Source organism: Heloderma suspectum, chromosome 2 (genome assembly GCF_057233095.1).
Source record: "Heloderma suspectum isolate Gila_16-S chromosome 2, 16-S_ref, whole genome shotgun sequence".
Classification (NCBI taxonomy): domain Eukaryota; kingdom Metazoa; phylum Chordata; class Lepidosauria; order Squamata; family Helodermatidae; genus Heloderma; species Heloderma suspectum.
The window spans coordinates 298,830,438-298,854,575 of NC_139459.1; the positions used below are offsets into that span (position 1 = coordinate 298,830,438).

At 48.9% G+C, this 24,138-nt stretch overlaps 1 protein-coding gene across 2 annotated transcripts; it reads right to left on the reverse strand.

The window, feature by feature from the left end:
• Positions 1–1,349: 1,349 nt before the first annotated feature.
• On the reverse strand, positions 1,350–23,703 carry WNT5A (Wnt family member 5A). 2 transcript variants are annotated; one of them, XM_084840033.1, is made up of 5 exons: positions 23,429–23,703; positions 17,262–17,389; positions 15,814–16,079; positions 10,745–11,037; positions 1,350–4,383 (listed from the first exon to the last, which is right to left on the reverse strand). In XM_084840033.1, the coding sequence occupies exons 2-5, from the start codon at positions 17,381–17,383 to the stop codon at positions 3,925–3,927; spliced, it is 1,140 nt and encodes a 379-aa protein (XP_084696159.1). In that variant the 5' UTR covers positions 17,384–17,389; positions 23,429–23,703; the 3' UTR covers positions 1,350–3,924. The 2 variants fall into 2 exon arrangements, with proteins under 2 accessions (XP_084696159.1, XP_084696158.1); XM_084840032.1 differs by having other exon boundaries at positions 23,045–23,699.
• Between the last annotated feature and the right edge of the window lie 435 nt (positions 23,704–24,138).

Consider the following 24,138-nt stretch of genomic DNA (forward strand, 5'->3'; position numbering starts at 1 on the left):
GAATTCATTTATTGTTGCTGTTGTTGTTTTTAAAAGCAAACATTGGCAAATGTGAATACAAAGTAAGGATGAGCCCAGAGAAGCAAAGAGACCATGAAAATAGAAGGCTCTCACTGGCTCCCAGCATTTTCAATGGTACCTGTCAATTTTTAGAGCTACCTGTGGGGTAGAATAAGCAATCCTCTACCTCCTGGCACACTCAAGATGTAACACGCGCACACACCTGCAGAAAGGATCAATAACAAGTTTATGCCTTCTACTTATGCCTGCTTTGGGGGGGGGGGTATCATTTCCAGCTTTGATCATAGCTCAAGAACACAATCCTATTCATATCTACACAGAAGTAAGTCCCACTGAATTCAATAGAGCTTACTCCCTGGTGAGCATGCATAAGATTTCAGATTTAGCCATGTGACGGCAAGATTATAAGCCTATCAAAGATATGGCAACTTGACTGGACCATCAGTATCAAACTACTTTGCACTCATGATCTTACAATTAATATATGAGCTGGTTTTCATCACATACCCACTGATGGACATATTGCATATATTCAGTATTCTAAATTCTCATATAGTTATTGAAAAATGAGACTTATTCCAGACTTAGCTGTACTTAGAGAAGATCCACTGAAATCAAATCATTACTAACTTGTCCCATCAATTTCAATGAGACTACTCAAAGCATGATTAAGTATGGATCCAACCCTTTATATGTATGGGCTTAAAAATCACGGAGAAGTGAAAACTAGCTTTCTTTTCTTTCCTCCTCACTTTTAGCTCTTCAGGATCTCTCCCTTTTCCTGTTTAAAATGCAACTTGCAAATTGACATGAAATCCAATACAACAAACACAAAACAAACTTTCAACAATCAGCTGTTCAGCAGGGGAAAGGAAGCTGAATCTGGATCCCTCATCCCGAATACAGATCTGCCCTCCCGCTGAACAACAGATCAATGCTATTTTAGCTTTTTCAAAAGAAAGCCCTCCATGAGCTGTTGGCTCAGGGAGGGGAAAATGCAGAGGCAAAGATCCGTTTGTACACATGGTTTCTTATGCAGCTAAGCATACACATATGTGTATAGACCCTACCTGGATCAGGGGAAAACTGTTTACTGCAAGTGAGAGCTTAGAATTCTCAAAATTGTAGTAGAATTTAACAGCAGACTCGGGGTTCTATTCTTTACCATAATTTGATATATTTATAATGCTCTTCCATATTGATCTTAATTATTTTAAGAAGGAGTTTGAGTGCTACTTGTCTATTCACTGCAACATTTTTTAAAGAATCAACATTGAGCATTTGTTAAATAACACCCCATTCTAAAAGAATTTAAACTATCTCCCAATATATATAACCAACATTTTATTTTTATAGTCTATCTTCCATTATGGCATAAGCCTTTTTTGTAAAAACCAGTGAAATATACAAATCACACAAGATGAAAATATGTACATTAAATGTACAGAACAAAGATGAGGACATAGTAGATTTACATAGTAACTGAAGAACACAAGTGAAATATTTTACATTAAATAGAATTTTAATAGCTAGGATCATTAGACTCCTCTCTGCACATAGACAGGAGTCACTATAAAGAATAAGTGATTCAACTTTTTTTTTAAAGGATTATGGTTTTTGTATAATAAAAACCAAAAGTGACATATTCAATGAACTAGTGCTTTATTTTTATTTATTTATTTTTTTAAAAAAAACCGTTGACATTGGTTTGCAAACACCAGGAACCAGGGAAGTAAATATTTCTTTGCACAATAAATTAAGAGCAATCATCATTTGAAAAGCTGATAATCATGATGGCATTAATGAGACAGTTCATAGGCTTGTGAGAAATTAAAGTTTCTAGTATGGCAATACTAAGTTGGAGGCCTGGCATTCCTTCCAATCCAATCTGCTTATATTTATTGGGCACCATAAATTTGGGATGAGGTCTTGGAAGCAATGAAAGAACGTGCCGAGTTTGTGGCAAAGGAAAGAGAATTCTCTTTTTACATTAAAACTGGGCCACCATTTGTATAAGAAATATGTCTTGTGCGTATCTCTTTCCATTATCAGCAATAACACCCTTGCAGGAAGAGAGATTCTAAACTGTCATAAACTCATGTATTAAAGCTTTCCATATTTATAACCCAAGAACGCAACCAACAATGGAGGATATGCAGAAGACGCTTTCACTAAATTGAGCTGGAGGATACTACACTTTCTGGGAGGGAGAGGAGGGGAAGGGGAAAAGTTTCTTAAATTGTGACTGGCTTACCCTTCAACACTCATGTATTATGAACCCCCCGCCCTCAAAGAGGCTAGAATCCAACCCAAATAAAAACTCTGATATGATGTGTGTGTGTGTGTATTTTTAAAGAACGGGGAGGGATTATGATAATATGCTCAGTCTAAACGAAGAAACTGCCCTGAACAGCCTTTATCTTATTCTTTTTTTAAAGAAGAAATGATTGGTATGTTGTTTGTATTGACAACGTATATGTATAAAAAAAGGGGGTGGGGGTTGAGATACCAGACACCAGCAGACCATAGTTTTTCCCATATATAAGTAAACTGCTCCAGTACAGTCTGAGCAGTTTGTGTATAACTGCAATATATTTTCTAAAGCATTGTGCATTAAAACAAACAAACAAAAGAAACACAGGATGATAACGTGGGTATTGTTGCCACACTGCATTTTGAACCGTAGTAGCCACTTATTAAAATATCAAACACTTGTGTCACCAACTCAGTGTTTTCCCCAATTCCACAATGCTATGAGTCAACTTCCATTTCTGAAAGGGAACCAACAACCCGCAACACTTTAAAAATAAAGAATTAGTTTTCAAAACAATTCTTTCTTCTTTTTTAAAGGACTTTGCAAACTGCACGCACACTACAGCTGCAGTTTCCAGCACTGTCAAACTAGCACACACACTTTAGGAAACTCCACAGATAATTCTTCAATATTCTTTCAAAGTAAGGCAGTAAGGCTTTCGAAATGTGCGTAACTGGAGATATGCATGTTTTACTGGAAGCAGCAGTGTTCCAAATTCTGCTTTGATCTTCACTGTGCAGCCAAAGTTGGATTTGCTTCCTCTTGTTTTTGCTAGTTATTTGAGGCCAGAATGGTTCTTAACCCATTCAAATAATACATTTTCATCTTTCTACTGAGACTCATGAGAAAATGCATTGTGCAAGCAGTGCTAACAAGAGAACTGTACTTTCCCGTCCTAAGACTTGTTCATGTGCAGTCCTTTGTTGACATCACCCCACAATGCATACTCCCAGGTACTCCAGGCATAAATGAAAAACACCACGTTAAAATTCATGGGCCTTTTGATGTTACCTAGCAGCAGAGCTCTGGCTTTTAGGAATTTATGCTTTCGCCCAGACCTTCAAGTTGCCACACGACTGACAGTGGGGAAGATTCATGCTAAACCTTATTGATATCCCAATCAGTGTTGCATCTGACTGTTTTGATTCTTCTTGGTCACTACAGCTAAGAAGAAATATCATGCACAGATTTGTATGTCACCACATCCATATGGGTCATGCTCCGATCCAAAGCATGGAACACGGATACCTCATCAGCTGCGTATGTACTATGTCCCATGAGACTATATGGGGATAGGGTGAATTTCCCTTTGACCTACTCTCTCTCTTTTTTAAAAGTCTTAATTCCAATCGTGTAAAATAAATATTCTCTCAGGTCCCCCCCCCCATTATTGCAAAAAAATATAAAACTATACACAGTCTGAGCTGGATGCAGCAAGGTTTCCCATCACTTCTCTTTGCAAAAGATTTTTTAATATATAAACAAGAAAAGCAACCCATTGGGCTCTATAAATAAGAGTGGAGATCCTCTCGGGGCAAACCCCCCACCTCCGCTGCTAGAGCAGTGCAGCTCCTCCCACCCATTCCCACCTATTTGCAGACAAACTGGTCCACGATCTCTGTGCACTTCTTGCATTTCACGTAGCAGCACCAATGGAACTTGCAGTGGCAGCGCTCTGTCTGCACCGTCTTGAACTGGTCATAGCCCCGGCCACAGCACATGAGTTCACAGCCATCCATGCCTTCCGAAGTCTTGTTGCAGAGCCGGCCCTGGGTGCCCAAGGAGCCAGTGCTCTCGTTGCGCACGCAATAATCGGGGCTGGGGTCAATGTACACAAGGTCGTGGATGGTTGGCGCATTGAAGCGGCTGTTCACTTGCACCAGCTTGCCCCGGGTGTTGAGCTTCATAGCTGCAGCACTGTCATATTTCTCCTTCAAAGCATCGCCGACCTTGCGGAAGTCGGCCAGCTGCAGCCAACAGGTCTTCAAGCTGCATGATCCAGATACGCCGTGACATTTACAAGCCACATCTGCCAAGCTATACACTGTCTGTAGGAGTCAGAAAGTGGGAGACGGTGAGTGCAACTCTTACAAAATATACCTCTGCCTAAAGCAACCAAGAGGACAGCTTCAGATAAACAATTTCATCCATCCATCCATCCATTCCATTTCTATATCGCCCAATAGCCAAAGGCTAGATCTACAATACTGCTTTATGGTGGTATTGAAGTGCACTGATAACTGTTGGGGCACATTACACATCCGGTATACTACTTTTGTAGTGTTGTTTCCTGCTTTTGATCCCACATTATCCGATGTACCGCAGCAAATGCCTACATGTATCCTACGAGGTATAAATGCACAAGAGGGATATAGCGTTACCGTGATGGAATCGTAAGGGTATGATGCAAGGTGTTGATCTGGCCAAAGTTCTCTCGCTGGTTTGCAAAAATTAAGTAAATTTCAATTTACAGCATCTCCTCCCTTGGCTCAGTATTGTCACTGTTCCAGGGTAAACCCATTCTCTGGCATGTCCTGTTGGCATCCTTCAAAATGGTCCTTATTGTGAGGGATGATTAAGACTGGCTTTACTTTCTTTCCTTATCTTTTAAAAAAGTTCCACCTGTTCTAAAGTGCCAGCCGTCACAAAATGCCAAACGTAGGATGCCCTACACACAAAAGAGGAACTTCTGATAGATTTGCCTGTCAATGGGTTACGTCTGTTTGTTTCTTTGTTTACTGAGCTTATTTGTCAGCTTTCATCGAAAAATTATGCAGAAGAATGAATGATGAATGAATATAGGAATGAATGATAGAAGCAGAAGTGAGTCTGGTGTGTATCTCTCTGATCAGCAGGGAAACCTTCCCTGTAGGATATCAAGTTACTGAAAATGCAATATCTTCACTAGCCGTGGGGACAATATTGAAAAGTAGCCTAGAAATTGCTGAAATAAATAAATAAGCATCTGTCATGTCTAAATTGAAACAGACTCTTGTTTATTTTGCAGTCTTTCTAATGTTCTCAGACGTGGTACTGTCACCACATGGAGGCTGCTATAAATTACTCCATGGAAAGCCATTTACATTCAATGGCTCCCTGCATGAACTGGGCATTTTTCTCCACATCTCTATAGGTGTGTGTGTGTGTGTGTTTTCCCCTTGGCCTGGTAGACTGGCATTGAGAAGAGAGGGGTAATAACCTAGTGGCAGACCACATGTTTTGCACGCCAAAAGGTCCCAAGTGTCATCTTCAGTTAAATGTATCACAGGAGTGAACAGTATCGGACTACATGGACCAGGGGTCTGGGTCAGCTCCTTATATCATCACCAGTTTGCATGCATTTGCCTATAAACAGCTCACCATGTGCTGATGGCCATGACATGGAATTATCAGAGTGTGCTCCATGTTGCAGCTGGCAGAGCCAGCTCCAGATTTGAGGGAGCCCTGAGCTAAGTGCCCTGACATCTCCTCTAGGATGCCAGGCATTGACACCAGGCCTGCCAGCTGGAACGGGGCTGAGCTTCTGATCAAACTGGTGATCTGTAGCCTGATGATAGTTTCTAATTCATGGACCTTCATGGCTGACGAAATCCCCCAAACACTGTAGCAGTCAGGGAAACGCCCTGATCTGAGGTCTCATATGCTCTCCAGTGTGCACATGGGATTCTTAACTGATCCATGTCTACTGCTTCCTCCACTAACATGCACAGGCAAGCCCTTGCCAGCAGGGAAACCCTCTGTAGGCACTGGAGCTCCTGGGCCCATAAGACCCCGGGCTATCATGCTGGCAGGGACGAGCTCACACTGCTAAATAGACTGCTATATCAAGAAGTTGTTTTGAAAATCAGATCGTGGATTACAGAATGGCACGTCTGGTTTACGTAGCCAGGCCTAGTTCAGATGGTTTGGTCCTTTTCACTGGCGAGCGCTAAGCTGTTGAATTCCTTTCCCCTTGAGGTCAGGCTGGCATGCTACTTCCCTTCCTTTGGGAGGGGAATGGAAGCCCATTTATTACACTGTGCCTTTTCTGTGTTGATTCCCCCACTGGATAGGTCACTAAATAATCTGCTGTTTTTCTTGTTTTTGTAACTGCACCTTTAAGTGCATTGTCATCTTAAGGGATATTGTTTTTAATTGTTGTTCTATTATTATTGGGAACTCCTTTGAAATCCATTACAGTATATAAATACTGTAAATAAAATAAGTAAAATGGTTTGGCCATTGGAACATGCTTCAGGATCACAATTCCCTCCTCCCTCAATGCAGCCAGTGCTGCAGATAATTTTAGACCCTAGGCTTAATGGTCTTCTGGGAGCTCACGCTGGACAGCCATGTATCTACTTCAGTTGTGAAGCATACAACTAGCGTTCATCCTTTCTCCCCCCACCACCATCATTCCAAGCCCTACAACTGCTTCCACGTTCCTCATATATATCCCCCAAAACAAAACAAAAAATGGATTGCCTACCCTGATCTTAAAAAAAGGAAGAAAAAGAAATGCTCTGAGTATGTGTCGTTTTACATTGTAAACTCACTTAAAATGATAGCACCATCATGACTATGGAAATAAAGTGAAGTTTGTGTCTGCTGTCCTGATAGAAAACACATTTACTTGGGAATAAGCATCAGTTTGTTGTAGAAACGAATAAAACACGTTTGTATGATAACAGCAGCCCTGGTGGGTCCCAGCATGCCCATGCTCGCCCAGCTGCCAATGCCTGGCCTGTTTGCTGCTGCCCCCATTACCTGCCACTTTTTGGGCTGGACTTCTTCCACCACTAGAGAGAGCCCATTCCCTCATCCACTTCCTGGTTTGTGATAACCATAGTTTGCTCTGATGTCCAAACTAGGCTATGCTCACTAAAACTAAAGCTGTGCTCAAATGACCTCTCAAAATACTCTGCCCTACTTGTGGACAGAGGCATTACGGGAACAATTTCTCCAAGGGGAGGAGAAATTCTCCAACCGTTTCTCACAGGTAGGGGTCCCCATTGGCAGGGGTTGTAGCACAGTTTCTTTCTTTTTTCCTAAAAGCATTTGTTTTTTGCTCTGCCACTGCAAGTGGCAACAGAGCCAACTGTGTTGGCAGCCTGGGCCCCACTTTGCATCCTCCACAAGGCAGGTGTGAGGGGGGCAGTGTTGTATCCAGCTCCAGGGAAGAGGTGGGGCTAGTGCTACACCAAAATCTGTCCTCCAATTTCCTGACAGTTTTCTTCCCTCATCAAAGAGGTTTCCATTTTTCTGCTTCATTTTCAGGGTGTTTTATAGCTTATTTTGGTGGTGTTTTTGAGTTTAATGCCTGTGAGGTGGCTGAGGGTTCTGTGTGTGTGTTTTCTTTCTGTTGCACATCTCTCCATTACTCTGCAGCCTCCCAGGCTGCCCGCACTTCTGGATTTGAAAAATCCCTAAGGGAGGAGTTAACTCATGTTGTCTTCCCTTAAGCACAGGAAGCCAAGGAGGCTACAGGCTGCCAGAGAAATGACTGTACAATGAAAGACAAGACACTTGCGCACAGGTAAGTAAGGTAAGTACAAGAACCCTGAGCCCAAACCCATGAGAATTTCTACAAAATTGTCTTCTCCTTTGAATTTTTTTCCAAAAGCCACTTCTTTTCTATCAGATTGAATGAGAATGGTCAAAAAAATGAGGAGATATTTTCGGCATAGCACTGCAGCAAACCATAGTTTTCTTCTAAACCAGTGAAGCCGTTCACTGGGTGAAGCCACTGGCTGGTGGTGAGGAAGGGCCTTCCCCCTGTTACCTTTCAGCGCCAGAAGGCAGCCATGGCAGGTGAGGCAGCCAATACCCTGCAAGCTCGCTGGTGCCAAGCGGATGGCCATACCGAGAACAAGCGCAAGCTTCTTTTCCCGCCTGAGGCAACCAAACATCCTGGCAACAAAGGCACACTTGCATGGGGCTGGCTGTGGTGCTCCCAACCTCCAGCACCATGTCCTGGCTCAGAACAGCAGTGGCAGGTCAGGCCAGGTCAGGCTCTTGGCTCACCACACCTTGAAAGGGGGCTGGCTGAGACTGGCTCAGCAGCCAGACTCAGAAGCCCGCTTCAGAGTGATCCTCACGGAAACATGATACGTTCAAAAGAATCCAACTTCTAAAAAGGCATCAGCCAGCCAGCTGGTGGGATTAGGCAGAAGAAGTATGGCTTACAGTGCAATCCTAGGCATGTTTTCCCTGAAGCAAGTTCCGCTGTGTTGAACGGAGCTTACTCCCTAGTAACTCTATTTAGGATTGCAGCCTTAAAGGGAAAGCTAGGAGACATTGTGCATGCACTGGGTGCCAATTTCCCCCACTAGGGTGCCATCCTATGTGTGCTGAGACAGGAAAAAGTCCTACAATGTCCAGCCTCCCAGGACCTTTTATTCCTGACCTCACATTCTTGCCCTCTTTATTCTCATCAGCGTTTACTTTTCCGATCTTTCATCTGGCCATTGTCTGTTCTTTTTTCCTACATTTCCAATGTCTAATCAGGGGTGTTCAACCTCAGGCCTGCGGGCCAAAGCCAGCCTGCCTGGGGTCCCAATCTGACTTTCCCCAGATGGCCATGCCCCTTTCCCCCTAACCACCGACCATTGGTGGTGTCCCCTTTTTTGTGCAGTTTTTCCCCCATTCTAAGAGTCCAATCCTATGCACGTTTAGACAGAAAAAAGTCTGACAATTCCCAGCTGGCTGCAGAATGCTGGGAATTGTAGGACTTTTTCCTGTCTAAACGTGCATAGGCTGGCACCCTTAAAGAGCAGTTGCAGGGGCTGGGCAGCCATAGATGGCACATTCCAAAAAGGGAAAGAAAAAATAGCCCATGTGCAACCCCCAGAATCCCAGCCAGGGTAAAATACACCACTCGTATGTCCAAGCTGAACTTATCTTCTCCCTTTAAAAATAGAAATAATCAATCAGTAATACTTGACCAGTCCGTTGACTGGCTTGCAGATACTAGGCTTGCATCAGATTTTCTGGTTCTCTCTCTCCCACCCTCCTCCTGGAAAGACGTGCTGCTCCTACTGCAGATTTTCCACCCTCTGTTCGGCAGCTCCCTCCCACACCAATCTCCATGCACAGCTGAGTGACTCCATCCACAAGAGAAAACCCCCAAACACCTCTGGGTGGGGGACAGGCCCGACACCGCAATATCCTCTTTGTAAAGCCTTGGCAATGGGACCTTGATAATTTACCCTGTATAAATAGACATGAGTCAGTGTTGACACAGCCCCAAAAATCCTGGGGTCTGACACATTAGGTGGATGCTGAATGCCGCTTCCACCCAGCATTAAAAAAAAAGTGGGGAGGGGAGCTCAAATGCTGCCAAGTGCCATTGCAGGAAGGCGGCTCAAAGGGGGTGGTAGCAGGGAACCACTCGAAGCCAGCCTAGGCAACTGTGAGAAGCCATTTTTCTTCCGTGTAGCAGCAAATTGGCCTTTCCAGGGCTTTCAGATGCCTTCTTCTCACATTTAAATGCTATTAATTTTCAATTATCCTTTCTCTTAATTCACCTAGAAACAAAAGTGTAAAGTCTCCAGCTGCCTACTTCTGGCACCGTCAATTCTAGGAAAATAATGACTTTGGCTCCCTCCACTTCAGGGCAATAAAACGAAGTTTACACTCATTCATTTAAAAGATTCTGAAGATTAAAAAAGCTATAAAAACCAACTTCAACCACAGAGGAACACGTTTTCTAATAATACAGAGGAGGTGGGTGTTTCTTTTCACAACCTTACAAGGAAGAGTGAAAACAGCCCCCACGCAAAAACATTTCACTCCCGCAAATACGGCACTTCTTTTGCCTTTTCCAAAAAAAACCCTGGATTGGTTGGAAACCTAAACTAATAAAAATCTATTCTGCAGAAAATTCACTGTGACTTCCACAATTTTACTAGAACCATCCAGTAGTGGGGGTGGGGGGTAGGGAGGAAGGGAGGAAGGAAATCAGGCAATGGCCCTTGTATCACCACTCGGTTTGTAAGGTCCAGCTCCTGTTCCCTTTCATTAAAAAAAAGGAGTGGGCAACTTGTGGCCTTCTAGATGTTATTGGACTCCAACTCCCATCATCCCTCACCATTGGCTAGGCTGGCTGGGGCTGGAAGCTGCAGTCCAACAACATCTGGAGGGCCACAAGTTGCCCACCTCTGATTTAAAAGTTAACATTTTCCTTCCATATCTAAAGAGAAGCACTGCATGTCTCTCAGCAGCGACAACAAACGAGAGTTTTTTTCTGAGCTCACTCAGCAGGTTTCACAAGAAAACCAATTCCAAAGAAAATTTATCTTACGAAAGACAAGCATGCACAGACGTATACATATTAATTAAAAAGGGAGCTTGGGAACGATACAACAGCAGGAATGGGTTTGGCATCGTGGTAAGAACCAAGGATGGAAAAAGCTCTCCTGGGCTACTTACCCTCCTCCCTGCCTCGTTGTTATGGAGGTTCATCAAGATCCTAGCACTCTCATAAGATCCTTTCTGGTATATTCTCTCTCGCTCGCGAGCATCCACGAACTCCTTGGCAAAGCGGTATCCATAGTCAATGTTGTCCCCACAGCCACCCCACAGCCAGTCCCGAGGGAGATCTTTTGGCCTAGCTGCCCTGCTGCAGCCACAGGAAGAGAGCTCCCCCTCTCGGCAGGCACGGCTCATCGCATTGACCACCCCGGCTGCGCTGACAGCATACGTGAAGGCAGTCTCCCGGCTGCCTGCAAGGGAAAAAGGAGTAAGAAAGAGGCTCGGCATTACAGGCCAGCACGCATACATTCCTTTTTTTTTTCATTAAAGATATATTGCCTTTAAATTACGAGTACACGTACACACACAATTAATGTACTCTTGAAAAAGTAAACTGTAACATGTGAACTCAGTACAACATTTCACCAAGCTTGTTAGTATTAGATAAAGCTCAGATTGGGGAAAATGTCACAAGAATCCTTTTGTCTAGTACACCCGTTTTGAAAGGAGCTACTTAAAAAGTAATACACCATCTTGAAGTGTCTAAGCTAAATAATCTAGTAAGAACGGATCGATCAGAGGAGGAGCTTCAGGTCTGGCCATCAGCTCCGTACGCTGACAGAGAAAAATGGCTGAAGCCTTCTAGAGAAATGCATTCTATATACAATTGCCATGCATTAAAAGGTTTGAAACAGCTTTTTCAAGAGAACCTTTGATAGAGACAAGATGTTGGCAGCTCAAGTGAGCTAGTTACTGTCTTGAAGGAAAACCTGTTAGTTAATGCATTACCTGGAACCAATTTGCCCCCAAAGAATCCATCTTATACAAATGTCATTCCATAGGAGCTTAATAAAATCTACAAGCTACATCCTCCTGTTCCGTCAGGGCTTAGCCAAATCATGCAACCTCCTGTAGCCATCTAAAACAGTAGCTAAGGAGGTTGTCACCAAAGGTAAGAGGGCTCCCCCCTCCTCTGTAATTTGAACACTGACATATCCTTTACAGAGCAATGGTCCCACTCCTCACAGCTTCTCACAACAGCGGCTTCCAGATGAACAACAGAATCAGGTTAAAGCTATTTCGTAGGTGTACTCCGAAAGTTTCTAAAAGCCAGAGATTTGGGGGGTTGTTTTGTTTTACAAAAACAATTTTGAGAACTTTATTATCACAAAAAGGAGCTGTTTACCCAGGACCCGCCTTTCAGAGACCCCAGTCTTCAGTGGGGTCTTTAGATATTTATAAACATTCACCTCATCTTCAAGACCACTTGGGGAAAATCCACCTGGGGAAAGCTTTGCTATAATGACTGTAATCATTGATTCTATTTGATGATATTAGAAATCACAGACAACCAGAGGTGTTTTAGAAATGGATCAGACAGATGGTTTACACCAAAGTACACAATGATTTTAAAGAGTTTTGCATGAGCACAACTTCTGAATAACCTTGTACTATATTGGCCTGCTAGGTACACTTAGCCTGCAATCATATACACATTTAGAGAAATCCCATTGAATTCAATGGAACCTACTTCTGAGTAGGGCTGTGCTGTCAGCTTTGTGCCTGTGTAGAGATTTATCCCAAAACAATTCCTGATCATGTCTTAAATTCAACTTTAATATGCATCGCATAATGTTGGAGGAACCCTGTGATTCTTTCTTGAGTATAATTCACGATGAAGTTCACAGGAGCTTTGCCTCTCTAATCCACTTGTGCATAATACATATGGCTATCATATATGTCTTGCTATCATTTAGAAAAATTCCACATTTAGGCTCTTCTCCAAAAGCATATTTTAAAAGGATCCTTTCAAGTGTGGACACGGGCAAAAAAATTAAAAATGGGTGCATTTCTAAGAGAAACAACAGATGGAAGACATTTATTTGCAAGGGGGAGGGAAACCTTTTGAGCAAGTTTATCCTCTGCCATAAAACTCATTTTGTAGACCACAGTATTAGACTGTAGAAGCATGTGTAAAGCAAGTATCACCAACCTTGACGGTATTGGAAGACTTACTGCCAGCAAAGTGTTAGTTTATTTAGATGGTCTTCACCCTGTGCTAGACATAAACATGCTTTCTCTATCTCATCAAAATCTCTCATGTCCATTTCAAAAAGAAAAGGAGGGGGGGAATCCCTTCTTACACTTATGTAATTTTGAGAGAAAGTCTTCAGAACAAATAATAGGATTTGCTGACGTTTCTCCAAAGATAGTTGAAGCTGTAATCTTTCCTGCTCACAGTTTGGCTGTTTAAATATCCTTGACTTCAGTGCGATTTTGGCCCAATTGTGTAGAGTGCAGCCTCGGTTTTTATCAAGCTGCAAGAACTTATTCAAACATACGATAAGATACATTACATTTACTTTGAAGAGTAAGCTTTGAAGAGCTTTCTCAAGTTGCAGCAGAGACTCCCTGATTATAACCAGGGCAGTAGAGTTTTCCTCAACCCTAGGAGGCTGAATGATGAACAAGGTTTTGTTTTTGTTTTTTGTTAAGAATTTTCCATTGGTTTGTTATAGTTTATTATTACCTTCTCCCTCCAGGGAAAACACACACACACGAATATTCCCTAATATTATGCAACCAACTTTCCAGGATCTTCAGAATCAAGGAAGTCACATGTTTTATTTGAGCTAGCAATAGCGTGGAGCTCTGATTCACATCTGATTGAAATTAATGCCAAAGCATGCACTGCTTTGAGGAATCAGAGTTCGAACTGTTTGGGATGATCAGCCTCTGGAAGTAGATACAAAGAAAGATGCAACTCTAATTCAAACTCTAATTCTAATTCTCATTATGTTTGGGTACCCCCCTGATGGGTTACTTGCCATTTCAGGAGCAAAGAGGGCAGTTTGTGCCTATTAAAATTAATTAGTGTTTTGCTATTGACTGAAATTTGGACCAGCATTACTCTGAAATGTTACATAAACCTCCAGGATTTCAGGGTGGCTACATCAAATCTTTATCACCTTATAATTCCTCCAAATCAAATCAGCAAAGGTGTCCTGGAGAAACATACAGATCCAGGGTCAGGGACCAACTAGCTCTATCTTCTATTATTACGGCACTCACTGTCAGAGATTTATAGCACTGCAAGATTGAGCGGTGTTTCAGCGGGAAGCGGGCATTTGAAGTAGAGATCTTGTCCCACATTCAAGGGAAACAGCAGCCAATCAAATAGTTTATTCAAGGAAACTAGGCCCAACTATGAAATGACAACACATACTTGTTCTCAATGAATACACTTTTCAGGATCTTATAAGAGCTGGGTACACACATTACACTCACTTCTATTTTCAGCTAATCTAAGTGGCCAATTACACTGGTAAATCAAATAAAATAAATGCAGATGTGTTATGGGGAGGAAGTAGAGGCCTGAAACCAGTGGCGACCCGTTCCAACACTATGGTTGCAAATTTTGCATAAAGAGACCATAGCAACTTAGACATCAGAGAACCAGTCTTCAAACCCTGGCTATACCTGTGCTAACATCATCTGAAGTTGATGCTTAAGGTTTCAGTAATTTTCAGGCCTTTGCTGTTCTGTTTTTGTTTACTTTTCAGTAGGGGGCAGTGACAAATTAACTAGTTATTCTATGCCTCCCAGTTCCTAAAGCATCTATAATGCAAGATGGCAGGAAAATGCTTCAGTCTTCAAAAGGCAAGTGTTTCCACTTAGTGCATTTTATTTTTAAAAAGTCATGGAAAAGGTTTAATCTGAGATTTTGTGAAGCTTATTTTTTACATAAAATTAACTTCTAGGGTAAATGTGACTTAACAGCATCCCTTCAAGCAATGCAGAAGCCTAGTCAATTCATAAATGAAGTTACCTTTAATCTAATTTTAAAGTCATTCCAATCCTTCCCTATCCCATTTCAAAAAGAGGAATTTAGATTTAGGAAAATTAGATTTAGATGTCAGCATTTTGAAATGCTACTATATGCAAGCTATGAGTTTTACTTGGGGGCGCATGGGAGGAATGGAGGTACAGTTTTGGAGGGTACCGATGCCATTATTGTAATTGGGGAAAAACATCAACCCCATCAGCCATTACAGTGATGCTGCTTTTGACCCCAATCCCGCACTCAGGGGAATTCAGGAATCAGCCCTTTTACAAATTAAGCAAAGGGAGAGTTTGCGCTGATGTGAGCTCTCCCGCAAAAGGGGAATTGTCAGGAAAACTGAGAGAAAATACACTCTCAGCACATAGGGACTGGAAGATTGCGACAAGATAGCATTTTTAATTAACAATAATAATGACTGAAATGCCCGCAACGCCTACATGTGTACTTTGCCTTGGCGAAAGTATACTGACTGCAAGTGCCAATGTATTTCAGTTCTAAAGTGAAATCTCCTTCAATAAAACAAGATTATTTTGTCTGCAGAGAGATTTGGGCTGCAGATCCAAACATACCGAATAGGGAGTAAACTCCACTGAACACAATGAGACTGACTTCTAAGTTATTATGCACAGGACTGCGAGGGAGAGCGGGCTGCATATAAAAATAATGGTATGGAGCAGCCTTCCCCAACCTGGTGCCCTCCAGATGTTTTGGATTACAGTTCCCAGCATTCCAGACTATAGTCAGGAATGCTGGGAGCTGTAGTCCAAAGCATTTGGAGGGCACCAGGTTGGGGAAGGCTGGTATGGAGGAAACTGGTGTATGGTTAACCTGAAGACAAATTCCCTTGTTACTCAGCTTTGGAATCCCAGACATAAAAACAACCCTCGGCGAGACAAACACCGCTACTTATTTCCATGCTCCCTCCTTTTAAATTTAGATATGGCTTTTTAAAATCCACACTGAGGTGAGATGAGAATGGCAATGCTTCCCTTCCCTTCCTACATTACCAGTGATCTCACATCTGCTGCTGACTTCACGGAGGGGACCATCTCCGACTAAAGGCAGTTTAACTTTCCCCCTTCTTGACAGGTTTCAATGGCACGTAAAGAATGCCACTGGCACATTTTCCTAGCACACAACATTATGTAAATACCACACATACGCTCTCCCAGGCACTTCCTACCTATCTGCATGACTCTGCCAAAAACAGAGTTATTATCCACAGTGCTACAATTCCATCTTCTGTGGCGAAACTGGTACTGGCATTCCTTAATTCCTGTCTTTGCCCCCTCGCCAATGTACTGCATGTGGTCCTGGTACAAGTGGCAGAGTTTCTTTTGACCTTGAGAGAGCCCCGCCAGCTGGCTGCACAGGGGCTGGGCTCCAATGATGTACACCTCTGGCATCTGAACAGGGTTCATTGGATTCATGTGGCTCATGCCCAGAGACCTGTGAAAAGACAACAGTTACGTTAACAAGAGGGCAGTTGGATGCACATGGCACATGCATTCTGTCGGTGTGGAACTCAGCCCTAGAACACCAAGTCCCATTGGTGTGCTGAAAACAGCCGCCAAAATGCAGAAAGAAAGAAAAACGGGGGGGGGGGAGTCTTCAGTTTTGTTTAATGGTTGGGAAGCTAACGCAAACCACATGCATGAAGTTATCAAGACAGACATCCAATTATGCGGCTATCTGAATATAGCCTCCCCCTCCCCCCAACCCTCTAGGATGTCTCCCTCCCAGGCTTCAAATTTCACACTCTCCCTACAGATTTGTTTTTAAGAACCTGGAAAAAAAAAAATCAAGATGATCCCCCGCTACTGTTTAAAGCTACGGGCATACAGATGGCACTCCATTCTCTAACGTAATTTTCCTAAGACTGGAAAAGCTAGAGAACCATCCTCGCCAAAAACTCATTTTGATTATCAATAAAATATAACACAGGATATAACACAGGCTAGATACCTTAGATGTGACTATACAGAATTTCACAAAAGAAATTGCTGTCATTTAAAATTCCCAACCAGAAATCACACACAAATAGATCTAGGTACTAAATACATTGTTCATCAAACGTCTTAAAAACTCCACATGAGCCTAGTTTATTCTTAATGATCAAGTTACAGCAGAGTGGTATAACTTTTACCAGAAAGGAAATCCCATTAAGTTTAATGGGGCTTGCTCCCAGGTAAGTGTGCATAGGATCGCACAGCCTCACTGCCTTGATCCTTTCAGAGTGAAACTAACAGCATGATCGGAAGCCCATGATTTGATGTTCCATGACTTGCTTTTGTGCACATGTCGATGGACGTTCCCATTACAACTGCACATTTTATTTAGTCCTAACAGTACTGTTTATTCCAAACCAGGATTTAAACAGCTACATAAACGCAGGGAGGTGGTCCCATCCCATCCACCAAAGAGCAGGAAAAATGGGTCCACTGTGGATCCACAAATCGGGGGTTCGTATTTATAATTTCCCCCAGCACACCTCCCAGGAGCAATCTAGGCCTTGTTCATCTAGAAACTGGATTGATTCTTCTTCTTCTTCTTCTTCTTCTTCTTCTTCTTCTTGGTATTGATGATGAAACTGACTACGCAGTTTAGGGGGAAAGGGGGAAAAAAGCTTACCACCAAGAGCTGGCCTCTATCACAACTTGGATAAGCGCAGAGAAGACAGCCAGCCCCAAGAAGAGGTACTTGCAAGTCATTGCCCCCGTCCACCAAGCTCCACCTTGGACTAGCGCTCCCATGGACTTCTGGAGGGGAGGGAAGAGAGAAGAGAGAGAAAGAGGCTGACGGAGGGACTTTTTATGGCGTGGCTCAGACCATCTCTAAAGTTGAACAAAGCGCGGCCCCGGGCTCCTTGGGGCGGCGGGGGGGGGGGGAGGCGGCGGCGGCCCTTCTCCCCAGCGAGTTCCTTGTGCGGCGGCCAAGCCCGCGCCTGGTGCTCCAAGTGGGTTCCCCCGCCCAGCTGCCCCACCGCGACAATCCCGGTGAATCCCCAAAGCAGCCTCGATCCTGAAGGGAAGCTAAGCAGCACCCAGCCCACCGGTCCTCCCCCCACCCACGCACCCACCCCCACTCGCCAACTTCCTCCTCCTTCCCCCCCAACACAGAGAGCGAGCGAGCGAGCGGGAGCGAGCAGGACCTTCCAGCTCCGCGGGCGCTTCCCGATCAGCCCCGCGATGCCAGGAGCAAGCGGAGGAGCCGCAGCGGCCGGACGGCCGGTGCTCTGGGCTGCGCGGGTGGCGGAAGGCAGCGACGCGGACAGCCGCCGCTCCGAAAGACGGCCGAGGCCGCCCGCCCTTCCCTGCCCCCGCCGCCCCCCGCGTAAGTCGAGGCGAGGTTTCCAGGGACGGGACGGGACAGGACGGGAGGGCGCCGTTCGCGCTGCCGGCGATCCGCCTCGGCTCCCCAAGTCCTCCTCGCCACTCCGGTGGCGGAGGCACCCTTAGGTGGACCGGCCTCCCGCGGCTGCCCTAGCAGGAGAGCGCGGTGATGGCGTGAGAGGTGGAGGGCGGGCGACACACAGACGAGAGGTCAAGGCGCGCCAACGCCTCCCCCGCTCTGGAGCGGCGCGCCCCGGTGTTGCTTTTTGGGGAGCGGGCTCCGCGGAGGCGGCGGGGGGGGGGTTAATAAGAGGAAGGTGGCCGCACCTGGCTGGCGGCGCCCCGGGGCGGGGGCAGCCCCAGAATGCCGCCAGGCATGTTCAGCCTCGGGCAGCCGCGAGCCAGAGGCGGCGGCCCCTCTCGCTTCCTCCTCCGCAGCGGTGGCTGCTGGACAGCAGCGGCAGGGCACACGGCGGGCGAGCGAGGGGCTAACTGGGTCGCGGGAAAGTGTTCCCAATGGAGAGCGGGGGGCCGCTTCCCGCCCTGCTCATCAGCGGGGGTAGGAAGGGGGTAACACGGGCTAGAGGGAACGTCCCAACCCAGCTGCCCTCCCCTTTCCCCCCGGTGGACCGAGTGCCGCAAATCCTCGTTCCTCGCTTTAAACGGCGCCGCGGAAAGCCTGCTCGGACGCCACGGCGGCGACCCTCGCCAGCTTCACGCGGCGCGCTCAGGAGTCCGGCGACGCGCCTCAGAGCGCTCACTCCGGGATCAAGAAATCCGAGGGGATTTCAGACGGGGCTTCGCGGGCGGCGACGGGCCGTTTCAGAGCTGCTTTCCGAAGCAGGCGCGACTTTCCCTGGAGCTGCTTCGGGGGGGTCCCGTCGCTTGAGGGCTGCGGCCTTTTTTCCCCGACAACGATGGCGCCTCCCCTCTGCTCCGGAACGCCCGGGACCCCGCTCCGAAGCCCCGCTTCAGTCCATTCCAGGAACCGGGGCTGCTCTCGAGTAAAAGCTGCGCGAGCTGAGGCCGGCGAAGATGGGTGTGGCGCCTCTCGCTCTCCCGACGCCGCCGCCGCCACGTTCGACAGCGGCCAGCGGTTTTGCGCGGACCTTCAAAACCGACTGGACTCCGGGTCTGTGTGCGCCACTCAAGCCGGTGTAGAAACAGAACCACGGAGCGAGCTGAAAGCCTTCCTGAAATGCGATCTGCGGCCTAGGAGAGCAGCGGCGACCCTCTATTAAGCACCAGGAAAATAAAGTCCCACCGAATTCAGCGCGCCAACAAGGCTTCAATAAGCCTTATGGTTCAATGAGCCATAAGTCTTCGGGTCTGTTGCAGGGTCATTTTATTGGCCCGATTTACCAGGCCGGTACGAGGGGCAGGACGACGCCCTGACAGAGAGAACCCACTTTTTCCCACTCGGAGATACGACTCAAGCAGTCAATTTCTTCACGGCCTTCGATTTAACCCGACTGACAACCCGACCCGAACCATCCCGGCCACGTCAAGTGGAAACACCTCGTCCCCCAGAAAAGCCGGCCTGAGGACGCCAGCCGCTGCCGTCGGAGGGGCTGAAGACGGCTCGGCGCGCCGGGCGCTTCTGCTCGACGGCAGCGGGCTGTGCGCGTCCCTCGGCCGAAAGGCTCCGTTTCGCGGACTTGCTCAGACAAGCAGGCTTTGCGGTCCCGCCTCCGTGGATCGGGTTTTCCCGGGCTTCCCAAAGCGGGGCTTCGACGGGAGAGGGCGGGGGCTCCCTTTGCCTTGCGCACGGCCGCGATCGCGTTCAAAGGAGAGCCGCTTTCCTCCCACGAGGCGACCGACTTGGTGCTGGCGGGACAGAAAGAGGCGCTCGCAAAAATGAGGGAGGAAACCGGGGCACCGTCAGCCCGGGGAAAGCATCCCCGGCTCCGTCCCGATCTGCGGTTCACGCTGCGAGATGCGCCCGGACTTCGCCGTCTTCGCAAGGAGCCTTGCGCGCTCTGGGCACCGGGGGGGCGGCGCGCCTGGAGAGCGCTCATCCTCACCCCCGCAGGGCTGCGCTAACTCGGCTTTTTAAATTCTTTGCAAAGACGCAGTCAGGACAGAGCCGGGAGACTCGCGCGCCCCACACGCGCACGGGGGGGGGGGCGATTCCGCCCCGCAGCGCGGCCTCCCCGAACCGGGCATTACACAAGGCTGCAGGAATTTGGGGGAACAGGCCGGAGGGGGGTGCGCGTCTAGTGACGGCGCCCGGTTTATTTCCCCAGCAGTCTGAAGCGCCTGTGAGGAATGCGGAGAGTTCATGCCCCATAAAGCCGTCCACGCTCCAGCAAATTTCGGGGCGGGGGGAGCAGAAAGTCAAGTGGCAGGCAGGCAAGGTGTGTGCGCAGCGCGGGTGTATATTTAGGCAAAGCAAGAACAAAAAAAGATCCCCCTACCCCAGTGTTGGTGAGCCGGACGGGGTACCCCCACGAGGGACCCCGCAGAGGTTCAAGTTGCCCCCTCTGCTACAGGTTCCCCGTGCGGCCTTGGGCCTGTTCCCATCCAGCCTCCCTTTTCCCTCTGCCTTCTGGGGCTCTGGCGGCCTACGTCACCGGGTTAGTGCGGGAATTAAGTTGCGGAAGCCTGCCGGGCGCTCGCACACGTTTCAAAGCGCCGTCTGAACAAGGTGGCAAATCCGCGCGCCCCGTCTGAACTCCCACTTGTTCCCCGACGGCAGCGCGTCCTCAGAGCTGCATGCAGCGCCGGCGCAAGGCGGCACGGGGGTGGGGGATGCTGCGCGAAGTGGAGGAGCAAAGTGGTCCATGGAGGAACGATCCAAGGCGGGCATCCAAGGGACGGACCAGTCTTTGCCAGGATCACGGGGGGGGGGGGGGTCGATTTTCCAAGGCCAACCACTGGATGGTATTCCAGAAAGTTTTTCTTTCCTAAAGGCAATTCCCAATGGGGAGAATCATGCCAAAGCCTTCGGTTGTGACCGTGACACCCGCGGGACGTTTCTTCGAAATCCACACTGGGCGCAGTCGACGTTCGTCAGGGGAAGCCCCATTCAAACTCCCGGGCGCGCAGCGCCGAAGGACGAGCCCGGGGGGGGGGGGGGCGTTCTAGGACGTGGCTGCTCGGGCGACCTTCTGAGAATACAAGCGGGAGCATCCTTCATCGTTTGCGAAATGAAGTCCACGGGCTTTGAAAAATTGGCGGGGCAGGCTGGGTGGCTGCGATGGAGACTGCGAGGGCTAGTAGCCCACCCGCCACCCCCGCCGCCTGGTTAAGCACCGCAGCCTTCGCTTACAGGGAAGCCATTCTGCGTCTCCGCCAATAGGGGGCACCCTCAACCGTGAAACCAAATCCAAGAGCTAAGAGTTGAGCAGCAGCAGAGCTGGAGGAGAAGCGGACGTCGATTCGTGTGTCCCTCTCTTGTTACAGTCAGGACTTACTGGGATTGTTCGAGGAAGCCCGATCTAGAGCGAAGAACAGCCCAGACCGAGCCGGGGGGGGGGGGGGGCGCAAGGGAGAGGCTCGACGCTCCGCGCCATCGAGTCACTCCCGGTCATTTGAGCTCTTTTTGGGGGGAGCCTAGGGACCGCTCGAACCGAGCTGCCCTGAAGCCAGTTAGGACGGAACCATTTTCAAACTTCGCGGAGAGCCGGTCTCAAAGACGGCCCCCGCGTCGAGTTTGCAGCTCTGGTGAAAAGGAGCTCCTTTACCGATTCCCCTCCCCTCCCCATATACAGGGGGTCTGGAAAGCCTGTTAGGGCATCTGGTTTTATGGCCGCCGTTTTAATACTAGCTCTGCCTTGGGTAAGTGGGCACGCAGACTGCAGCCCTCTCGGCTCTGGGGGGTTGTAAAACGCAGGAACAATTGCTGAGACGGCCCGGCTCGACAGCTTTCGAAGCGAAGCCTGGCCAAGAACGATCCGGCCCCCTTGACCCGGAGGGTTTTTTTGTTTTTGTTTTTTGAGGGCGGGGGGAGAAAGGCTTAAGAAAGGAGGCCAAGGCATTTTATGGGCTTCAGTTTTAAAACAAGGAAAGCCACTCACACACTCGAGCGCGGGGAGGTGGAAGACAAAGATCTCCCTTTCTCCCCACATTATCCCAAATAAAACCAAAATCCCCGGGCCTTTTGCTCAGGCTCCCCGAGCATCTCCCCCACCCCAAAAGGAGAGTCATTCGCTCCTAGGTGGAACTGAACTCTAGTTGACCCCGCGACTGTAACTAATTTAGCATACAATTGACAATTAAAAACAAACACACACGCGGACTCACACCCGTTTCAACATGGAGCCTTAAGAGCATCAAAGGGGCACCAAGGCGGGGGGTGGGCCGAGAAAACCCTCTTTCGTCCTCCCCCTTCCAGCACAAACGGAACCCTTTACAGAAAGTGACAATACGCAGAAACGGAGAGCAAAATTTGAGGGGGTGGGGTGGGGTGGGGTGGAGGAGGAGGAGAAAGCCATCCAGGTTTTTCACTGGCCATCAGCCAAGCTCCCTTAAAGGTACAGGCCTCTCCATGGCTGCCATCCCGCGGTTCTTCGAGAGCAGTCCGCACGAAAGCACACTGCAAAAAGGTGCCCTTTTGGAACTCCACGGGCTGGGCTGGGGGCCCGAGACGCGTACGGAGTTGGGACCCCGCACTGAAAGGGCCCAGAGGCTGTCCCAGGGAATCGATCTTCGTACATCTCGCACAACGAGGAAAGTTGAGCGGGGGGAGGGGCAGAATCGAAGCGGTTTGGAGCAACAGGTTTGTCAGGCGACTGGAGAGTTTCGACGGGGGGGGGGCGCGCAAACGGATACTCGGGATTGAAAGAGATGAGGTCAGCAGAGGAAAACCTAGATTCTCTCTCTGCTTCCCTCTCACTCTAGTCAGTTTCACCTTAAGCCAAATATTTTGAGAAATCTGAACCAGTCGCCCCCTTGTCGCGCCCTCCTTCTCCGATGAGCGAATTTTCAGGCTCTCTCGCCCGGGCTTTCTAGTCGATCTCACCCTGACTTAAGAGTTTGGAAAAAGCCCGGCCATCGCCCTCTTTGTCGTCTCCCCCGCCCGCCCGCCTTCCGAGCGAGCGAATTTCGAGCACCCCCGCCCCAGTCCCCAGTGTTACTCACCTCCATTGTTGGGAGGGGGAGACGAAGACCAAATTTAGAGGGGGGGAGGTGAGAAGACAAGCAGGAGCCCGAGTCTACTTTAACAGCCAAGTAATCCAAGCGAGGCGTCCCAAGCCCGGATCGACGCGGTCTCCTCCGCGGCAGCGAGCGGCGAAGGGTCGCCCCGGCCGGCGGGCCGGTCGCCCCAGCGACGGAGCAGAGAAGCCTCCTCGGCAAGGTCCATCCGCGATCGCGACGAGGGAGGCGGGGCGGGGGCGCGGGATGCCCCCGCTCGGCTCCGGGCTCAGCCCGGGCGGCGGCGGCGCCGCAGCCCGCGCGCGCGGGGCGCTCGCTGCCTCCCGAGCGCGCCTGCGAGCTGCCCGCCGGCGCGCGCCTCCGACCTACCCGCTGCCGCGGGGCGCCCCGGGCTGCCGCGCCGTGCCCAGCCTGGGTCCCTGCATTGCGAGCTGGGCAGAGGCGAGGCGGGCTCCCGCCGGGCGTCAGCGAGCGAGGCGGCGGCTCCGGCGGCTGCCCCAACCCATGGCCGGCGCGCCGCGTCCCCTCGGCCTCCTCCTCCTCCGCAGATCACGCGCTGTGCCGGCGGCTCACGGTCGCCGCGGCTCGTCTCCTCCGCCGGCGCGGGCGCGCTTCTGCCCTCGCCGCTCCTCCGGCGCGCAAGAAAAGTTGCAGCGGCGACGGCGTCTGCCGGGGGCGGGGGCGGGGGCGGGCGGGGGCGCCCTCGCGAGGCGCGCATGCGCCCGCCTCGGCCTATTGCAACCCAGAGCGAGCTCCGCAGCTCCCGGCCCGGCGCTGGGAGAGATGCTCGGCCGCTCCGCCGATGCCGGCCGCCCCGGGCCGCAAGGCGGCCTTCTCGGAATTCACACCCGCCTCCTGCGGGCTACCTAATCCGGACTAGCTGCCCTCTGCCCCGGCATCTGCTCATTTTCTCTCAAAACCTGAAAGCCGGTGTGGTGTCGAGTGGAGTGGCTGGCTAGGGCTGGGAAGACCCGAGTTCAAATCCCCCACTCAGCCCCGAAGTGCACGGAGTGACCTTGGGCCACCCCACCCGCTCTCCACCCCAGCCCTCCCAGCCAGGATTGTTCCGAGGGTGAAAT